Genomic DNA, 8841 nt, shown 5'->3' on the forward strand with positions numbered 1-8841 from the left:
CTGATGCTTTAAAGAGATCTTGTTCTCAGAAGAAAGTATAGGGTTAATACATAGTGACTGTAAGTATACACACATCCTTTTTCCTCCCCTTACAAAATGTCCAGAACAACGAGTTAAATTTAAAAGCTAATACATGCTTACATCTGAGACAGTATTCTACCTTGTTAAATTCTATTTCATTTCTAACACTCTGACTCCCTTACAAGTGCTTCCTGGTAGAAATACTCTGGCTGAAACTCAAAAGAAATATTTTTGTAATGATTTCCTCCTTCTGACAACATTAAATTAAGAAAAATTCATGACTACATGGCCTGGAAAACGTTTGTTACACCAATAAATTATGACTAGATGCACACAAGAGGTGTACAAATATTGACAATTTAATCCTAGTTCTCCTTATATGTGTTAATATTTTACCAAGTTCACATGAAAATGGATGCAGAAGTCAAAAGATCTGCATGAGGCTGTGTAGCAATCCCTGTACACTACAGCGATGGCTTGAACTTGGAACATGCCGTTTCCTTACTCTTGCCAGCCATCACTATATATATGTTTGTTTTCTCCCCCCGTTTTTTAAAATGTTTTTATATATATATATATATAAAATAATGCATATATACACATGCATGTATATATATGCATTAGCTCAAAAGAGAATCTCACGGTACAAGGGACAGTTACAGTTCTGGCAGGATGCAGCTGAAACAATCAACAAATCTAAAACTTCTGTAATATCTAACGAGCCTTCTAGATGACAACATGTATTTCATAAGCTAACACTGAAGACCTCAATTATTACCACTGACTGCAAGGCAAATGACTGCTAATAAATAACTTGTAATTCAAAGTTATCATGGACATATTCTTTTAAGTGAGATGCTAAGTTATGGATCACACACAGTTTTAGAGAAGCATAATGGTTTGATTCTTAACCAATGCATTGCTCCATCTGTAAAACACCTTCATCATCAATTAGTAAAGAATTTTAGGATTTGAAGATGCAAACAAATAGCAGGACCCCCCCTCCTTTAATCTACCAGCTGTGTATTTAGAACACAAGAAACCAAAAGGCTTCAATTCAACTACTGCTGCTGTTTTGGAGTATCATCTACAGCAGCTTCATCTTACAAAGAGCCTTGGCTTTGAACAAACTTTGTAAAACCTTTTTGTATTCTCTCCTAGACTATTTACTGCTTAGCACTTTTAGAAACTCCCATTTTCTATTCTCTTTCAGTGCTTTCACCTGTGTTTTGCAGTACACAAGGCAATAGTACTTCCTTGTTTGTACATTAACACCATCAATGAAACAGCAGAGCCCTTGAAATAATCTGGCTCTGCAATAGTGCAGAACCGAACACGGTAGGCTACATGTGGAGGAGCAACGCTCAGTGACAGAGCAGGAGGTGTACAAAGGATAATCAAAACCAAAATGATATTTGGGAATAGACATAAGTCCTGGCATGTTTGGTTTTTTTTTTTTAGGTATAATTTTAGGCTTAACTTAGGCTTAATTTAGGCAATTTTAGGGTTGCCTGTGTGCAAGTTAAAATCCAAACATTTCATTTCCTTGAAGAAAGTCAACTAGTGGTGCTATTAAGTGAACGAAGAAACAGAAAGAGAAACAATTTCTACTTCCAACAGCAATTTCTTCCTATTGAAAGGAAAATTAAACAGTGATCAAGCACAAGGTGACTGAGATGCTCAGATTCATCTCTCTAAACCATTTTTTTATGTACTAACAGCAGTCTTTTTAAGTAAAATATCTGAAGCAAGATAAGGTTTGATGAAGTTAAAATTAAGTCATTCACAACCTCACACTACCAAAAAAAAAAAAAAAAAAAAGAAAATATGAGCAATGCAAAGAGGAAGTTACAACACTGGTAAAAACCCAGACTCAAACTTTACCCCACAAAAAAACACTTCAGTGCTTCTAGTATCCGAGCTAACCCAGGCAGCACAGTGTAACCAAGCACTGTGCACCACAAACATGCTTTGTGCCTGTTCGAGGATCAGTAAGGACACATACCTGAGAAGCACACAATGTTCCTGGCTAAGTGTACAACTTCAATTTTCACCAAAGTTTTCTATATATAATTATCTTTAATTTATAGCTGCTGAAACTAAAAAGTCAAAGCTAGGCAAAAGTCACACAAACAGAAGAAACAATCTATCAGATTTAACTATAGTCTTTGGACTTTATTAAATTTCTAAATGGCTGAGTCCTACTTTATAGCTCGCTTTATTTATGGCAGCAGAAAAATAAACTACTAATTACATTAAATGGAAAACAGGTACCTGTCCCTAGAAGTCTGCAAAGACCTATGAAAAAGAGCAAAGGACAGCAGGAAAGAAAAAAGCTGTATTATCTCATCCTTGGGCTTACAAAAGTGCTGGAGAACGGGTTACAGGAGATCTGGTCCAATACGAAAGAATGAGGTTTTATTACATTCATTGGCAAACATACATTTGAAAGTATGAGGCTTAATCATTGAGGGAGAACATATGAGGCTTAATCATAGAAGGAGAAACTGCCCATCTATAATAAACAGATGTCACAGACAGCTATATGATACTCTAAATAGGCTGTAATTCATGTTGCTCAAGACTTTAACAAGTCTTGCTTGGTCAGCAGACTGTGGAAATTGCTCTGAAGAACTTTTTCTGTACAAGCTGGGTGGAAAAAAAAAAGTACACATTGAAAACATTCTACTTCACTTTAACGAGAGTTTTATACTACTTGAGACAAATACTTCGCAAATCCTTTTACTTGTTCATGTCCTCCACTACCTCTTCAAGTCAGATTTTTGGAGAACATGAACGTTCCCCTGGAAGAATCATAGAATCATTTAGGTTGGAAAAGACCTTTAAGATCATCGAGTTCAACCATTAACCTAGCACGGCTAATTCCACCACTAAACCATGTCCCTAAGCACCACAAATATTAGGAACAGAATATAATTTATAAACCCTTGTTATGTGAGCATACTAAGGCCAACTGGGGCTCCTCATTCTTGAGCTTAGTCTCAAAATACAAGGCAGAACAATGTGGAATGCATTACACAAGTGAAAATAAGAAGAATAAAACAGTAAATGATATGTAATGCTAGCTTTTACTTTCCCAGTTCACCACCTGGGAAGGAAAAAAAAGCTTCAGGTCTTTTCTCTACAACAAAATACACTATAATTATTAATTTATAATCAAATAGTGTTTGTGCTCACACAGTGCATCATAATACGCACAACTAACTTCCACATTACCAAGCAGAAAAAATTATTTCTTTGTCTATTTACATTCACAAATACAATTCAACAAGTATTTCAGTACAGAAATGCAATCTTTGGTCACTGCATAACAGATTTTAAGGAACTTTACACTAACGATAATCACGTGCAATGTCCAGAACATGGATACAGAGAGGCAATAGTTAAGCTAGGTTTGCTCTTGCTCATTTTCATGAGATTTTACCCCAAATAATTGTAAACAACTCTTTGCCCTTTTCCAGAATACTTACACTATGTTTTTAACGAAAACATCGGAAAAAAGTACTTGTGCACAGAGTGCTGCCATCACAAGGCAGAACACTAAGTAAGATGTTTCAGAGGTACAAGCTAAGCAGCTCAGATTTGAAAAAAGGGACTTTGGAGAAGAAGCTCAGTGACTTGTGCATTCATATTCATTATAAGTCTTTCTCTGAAGATCGCCAGCGGTAGAAGAGGTACTTTTTCAAGTCCATCAGTGAGCGCGCACTTACTGCGCACCAAGAAGGAACAAGATCTCAAACGGGAATGTCCACTGATCACAACAGCCTATCATGCTTCCTTCCAGCTCCCCGTTTGACACCACTCACCCTGCTGGCATTAGCTGCATCCCAAAGAAGCCACGGGAGTGTCGATGTGACTCCCCGCCATTAGTGCTTGCCTAGCGCTGGAAAAACAAACGGAAGGCAGGAGCAGCTTGCACAGAGCGCAGCTGCTGAGCAGGAAACACGGTTCGGATCCAGAGCCCTCGTTAGGTCGGTCTGCTCTTCTAAAACGCCGAGTCACCCCCGTACTCACCCGCGGCTCTCCCCCCCCGCAGCCCCGGCGGACTCCCCCGGGATGAGCGGCACGGCGCGGTTTGCCTTAGACCCGGGGGGGACGGCACCATACTTTCTCGCCCCTCCGAAGCGACAGACCTCCGCAGCGGACCGCCCGGAGGTGCCGCGGCCGAGCCCAAGCTGCTCTTTTCGGGCTTGGACCCCCCGCCGGCCGTGGGTCGCTGAGGGACGGCCCGCTCCCGCGCTGCGCCTCAGGCAGGGGCGCGGCGGGACCTTCCCCCCCGGCTGAGGGGACACGTAGCGCAGCCCGGCGCCGAGTCCCGCCGCAGCCGCCCTCACGCCTCCCGCGGGAAGCGGCGGGCAAACCCCCTCCCCGCAGCCACAGGTGGGCTGCCCCACCACCCCCTTCCCGCCAGCCCGGGACGCCGTGACAATGGCTCCGCCGGCGCTGGGCAGAGGCAGCCGGCGCAGCCCCCAGGGAACTGCGTACCGGCTCCGTCCGCCCCGCGATCGAGGGGAAAGGAGGAAGAAGGGAGCCCCCCCCCCGCGGTGGGGGCAGCCCCGCCGGCGCCCAGGGCCGCACTCACCGGAGGCTGCGGGCGGCACAGAACTGCCTCGCCTCGCCCGGGCCCGGGGTCGCGCCTGGCACTTTGCCCCATGCAATCGTCCCGCCCCGTCGGGAGCGCGCCGTCACGTGACAAAGAGAGCGCCTGTCTCCTCCCGCCCGGTCACATGACCGGAGCGGAACGGCGTCGCCACAGGACACGTGACGGCGCAGGCGCCGCGGCGGAGGGAGGCGGCAGCGCCGTGCGGGCGGGATCGCGCCCCGCTCCGCCGGCAGCCGGCAACCCTGGGCGCCGTCGTTACCGCTTCCTTGGCACCGCACCGGGCACCCGAAACACGTTATTTTACAGCAAGCTGGGCGACGGGTACAGCAAAGGCGCCCTGCGCGGTACGGCGGCTCCGCTCTCCGATCCGACCGACGGCTTCAGACGCTGCTGCTCAGAGCGCTGCAAAGCTAAACGGTGTCCGAGAGGTCCAGCCCGTCACGGGCCTGGAGGCTGCACCGAGCCGTACCTGCTGCTCCAACGAGCGTTTTCACCTTGGCCCCAGGAAAAGTAGCAGTCAGGAAGAAACTGGCAATTAAAGCCTGAGGAGAGTCAAGGCAGGCACTTCATACATCTCTGCTGTATCAAAAAGCAGGATAGTTGTGTTTTTCAGGGATTCAAACTGACTCAGAGGTTTACAGAGGCTGTGCCTACCCCTAATTTATTTCCTAACAAATTTTGATTACACAAGAACTCGTTAGAAAACTTACATTTCTCTCGGCACCAGAATGGCAGTGCTGGCGTACTGCCTACCTCTGCGGAGCGTCTCCGACTCGAGAACTAATTTAAGTTCTTCGCAACTCAAAGGCTTCAGACAGAAACAGCTTATTTGCAGAGTGATTCAAGACATTAAAATACTTCTGTAGAAAAAAACAGGAACTCAACAGAAAATATGAACTTTGTCATGAGATGTGCAGCAGAAGTCAAAAGCAGTGATGTGACCTCTGCAGTGGGAATCACGTGAGGTTCATTGAAGCACATGCATACCTGGCTAAGTGGACAACTATACGATGTTTTGGATTTGTCCACTATCCACGACTGACCTTTACAGGAACAACTGGGACTACCTAACATATAATTTAATTATTTTGAGTTTTTACACTACTTATACTTCAGCAGTCACTGAGCATAGAGGAAACCTCGAAGAGCCAAATAGGTTTCTAGGTATGTTTATTAGACCAGGAATGCCACTGTACAAGTGGTAATTGGGGAACAAATGCCATTACATGATAATTTTTTCAGTGAAAGTTTAGACCAGTTCATTATAAGCGAAGGCTGTTACTCCCTCCATTCTTTTGGAGTGATTCTGCCAACAGGTGACAAGCCCCACTCAATTCCAGCTTGTGTAAACACCTGTAGGAGGATAAAAATCAAGATTATTAACTCTGAAATCAAAGAAACCTTCTGATAGAAGGCTATTTCTATTGTTTTCAGTATAGACGTATTAGAACATGACACTCACCTTTTAATAAAGCAAGTGGAATATATTTATACTGAATAATATTTAAATACTTCAGTTTTCTATTTCAAAATATCTAGCTTTAGAACAAAGAATCTAGAATGTAAAACCTCATCACCACACTGTCATTTTCACCTACAAATTTTTCTGCTAAAACCTCTACCTGTAATAGCTTAGAAATCCCAAGTAAAATAGTTGTGTTTCTACTACATTTTAAAATCAAGCAACAGAAATTTGTTTAACAACTCAAAATAAGAACTAATATAACTTTCATCTCTATCACATTACTATTCACTTATACAAAAAGCTCCTAAATTCCGACCACCTAAGTTATTTCAAACAAGTAAGCCCTTGTGAAACTTAATAGCTTGCAAGTTTACAGCTCTAGTCACAATAGAATGGTGAAAAAAAGGACAACTTACATATCCCCAGACAGCAGTAAATACTACAGCTCCACCAAGGAGTACCAGGTTTCCATATTTATCATGGAAGTTAGGCTCATATTTGCGATGAGCTTGTCTTACTGCAGTACGCTGAATGCCACGAGCTAATGAATGTTAAAGAGAATTAGAAGTACAGAAATCAACTAGAATGTACATTCAAACCATTCACAATCCTCATCTCCCACCAAAAGAGAGGCAAGCGCAAGCATTAAAAGACTATAAGAAAAGCTGAAAAAAAATTAATCTTTTGTACTTAGAGCTTTGGAATGATTCCAAAACACAGGAGACACAGAAAGCCTTGCATTTTGTTTCAGCTCCCCCAATTTCTCTCTAGAAATTATTCCTGAAGTCTAATTCCAGTAAGAAAATCCTCTAAATTACCTTTTTCATTAATATGTTTGCTCTGGGCCCTCAGTGTGGAAGCTCAAGTACACTTTTAAGTACTACTATTTCTCTAATAAAATATTTTATTTAGTACTTAAAAGTTTCAGATTCCTATTTGTAAGTATCTGTATTGCCAGTAAGTGTAAGCATTTTCAGGATGAAGCTCACCATCACATTAAGGGGTTGAAGATAGTGGGTATGGGTAACATCTTTCTCATTCCTTCAAGATTTTTGAAGGGAGGGGAGGGAGGTGAAAAAGGAATAACTGTGGGCCTTCACATGAGGTAAATAATAGAGAACGAAACACAGGCAGGTATCTTCAGATGACAGAATGTACCATGTACGTTGTAAATGTACACTATAAAAGGTACACTTATTAAGGAGAAAACAGAGTGAAGAATCAACCACCAGCTTCAAAACATGGAGATTGTTCAGTAGTTGCATACAAAGCATTTGATGAGACAGTGATATGTGCACAGACATTACAAAATACAACCTTTTAGTTTCAGATCAATGGTTCACATTTACCCAAACATGACTGGAGAAGATGATGGCAATACCCATAATGCTACTACATCCCTAGCATGCTCTGTGAGGCTGCACAAGTTTTTTTTTTTTAAAAACAGAGAAAAGAAGCTTGAACACCTACCGAGAGAAACACTGCTAAACACGTTTATTTCAGTGTAAGCACCCTTGGCCTAGCACATCATGAACCAGGAGCAGATTTGACAGAGCCGGGTTAAGCACTGGGGAGTTTACCACTGAAGAGGTAACTTTACCCTTGAGCTTAAGGGCTGGTCATTGACTACACCTTGCCACCTCAGGTGACAAAACCTGGATGTGGTTTTAGTTACTATCAATGAGAAAAAGCACCGAGAAAGGAAACCCAAGGTCAGCTCAAGTAAAAGCAACTAGGAGGTAAAAGAGGCAGAAAAAAGAAAGGAAAAAAGGCAGCAGAGGAAGGATGACGAGACAGCCGCCCGCAGTCCCCCAGCTGCCCTCACGACCCTCCTCGGGAGCGAAGCGAGCCGAGGGACCGTTCAGGGCCAGTCCTCACAGGGAAAGCAAAGAACCCGAGGGAGAGCCCCTGACGAAACCGCCTACTCCCGCGAAACACCCCCAGCACTTCTATACTCCAGAGACCCTTTTCCTCGCTTACCGGTGAGGTTCAGAGCAGCCCTAGCCACAGGGAACATGCTGACAAGAGCAGTACGACCCTACCGCCGGCAGGACGCTGGTACCCTTGGCGAGCGGTGAAAAACAAAATGGTCGCGCCGGAAGTCACCGATGCGCCGCGCTACTGAGCAGAGCCCTGTGGGTAATGTGGCCGCACAGTGGCGGAGGAAAGGTACCGCCGGGCTACGGTTGAGCGAGGGCGGGGGAAGCTTCGTAGCCGGGAGAGAGAGAGAAAGAGAAAGAGGGGCTCCTCTCCAATTTACAGGCTCAGGAGCGCTCTCCGCGAATGGCTGGAGGATGCGGGGAGGCGGGCGCGGCCATGAGGAAAGGGGTAAGAACCTCCCGGCGGGGGCAGCTGTCGCAGTGTCAGGATGGCCGAGTGGTCTAAGGCGCCAGACTCAAGGCGTTCCGCGCCTTCCCGTGGCGGGTTGGGTATTCTGGTCTCCGTATGGAGGCGTGGGTTCGAATCCCACTTCTGACACCACTTTTTTTTTCACTCTTACGTGAATTTAAATTCATAAAAGGGCCGAAGAGCTAAAGCCAGAGATTTTAGTGCAAATAGAAATTGCAGCGAAGCCGGCGGCGCCAGAAATAATTTCTATAGTATATACGTCCTCGAATAAAGAAATAAAGGAAAAATGAAGCGTGAGTAAACCCACGTTTTTCTGTGGCGATTACGCTCGAGAGTCCCTAACCCATTACACACCGGCTGAGGATTTCCCGAGTGCGTTTCC

The 8841-nt window shown here is 44.2% G+C and overlaps 2 protein-coding genes and 1 non-coding gene across 5 annotated transcripts in view; 1 reads left to right on the forward strand and 2 right to left on the reverse strand.

The window, feature by feature from the left end:
* The window catches only part of ATP7A (ATPase copper transporting alpha), a 28072-nt gene extending 23289 nt beyond the window's left edge, over positions 1-4783 (reverse strand). Inside the window, exon 1 of one of the 3 annotated variants that reach the window (XM_075512822.1) lies at positions 4625-4783. The gene's annotated coding sequence lies outside the window, so the exon portion shown is untranslated. Of the gene's footprint in view, positions 1-4056; positions 4269-4527; positions 4547-4624 lie in introns of those variants that run through there. The other 2 variants (XM_075512824.1, XM_075512823.1) reach the window with 2 other exon arrangements.
* Positions 4784-5798: 1015 nt separating this feature from the next.
* COX7B (cytochrome c oxidase subunit 7B) lies at positions 5799-8249 on the reverse strand. The gene is made up of 3 exons (XM_075512825.1): positions 8091-8249; positions 6527-6651; positions 5799-5998 (listed from the first exon to the last, which is right to left on the reverse strand). Exons 1-3 carry the CDS (start codon positions 8125-8127, stop codon positions 5924-5926), a joined length of 237 nt encoding a protein of 78 aa, XP_075368940.1. The 5' UTR covers positions 8128-8249; the 3' UTR covers positions 5799-5923.
* Positions 8250-8472: 223 nt separating this feature from the next.
* Positions 8473-8588, forward strand: TRNAL-CAA (transfer RNA leucine (anticodon CAA)). The gene is made up of 2 exons: positions 8473-8510; positions 8543-8588. It is a non-coding gene; the product is annotated as a tRNA-Leu (tRNA).
* The last annotated feature ends 253 nt before the right edge of the window (positions 8589-8841 follow it).

Source organism: Mycteria americana, chromosome 10 (genome assembly GCF_035582795.1).
Source record: "Mycteria americana isolate JAX WOST 10 ecotype Jacksonville Zoo and Gardens chromosome 10, USCA_MyAme_1.0, whole genome shotgun sequence".
In the NCBI taxonomy this organism is placed as follows: domain Eukaryota; kingdom Metazoa; phylum Chordata; class Aves; order Ciconiiformes; family Ciconiidae; genus Mycteria; species Mycteria americana.

Bases quoted from the DNA above. Each gene is read 5' to 3' on its own strand.
- COX7B (XM_075512825.1), bottom strand. From the start codon at position 8,127: ATGTTCCCTGTGGCTAGGGCTGCTCTGAACCTCACCG. The intron at 6,652-8,090 runs GTAAGCGAGGAA...AACATTCATTAG, and splicing joins GGCTGCTCTGAACCTCACCG to CTCGTGGCATTCAGCGTACT. The intron at 5,999-6,526 runs GTAAGTTGTCCT...ATCCTCCTACAG, and splicing joins TTACTGCTGTCTGGGGATAT to GTGTTTACACAAGCTGGAAT.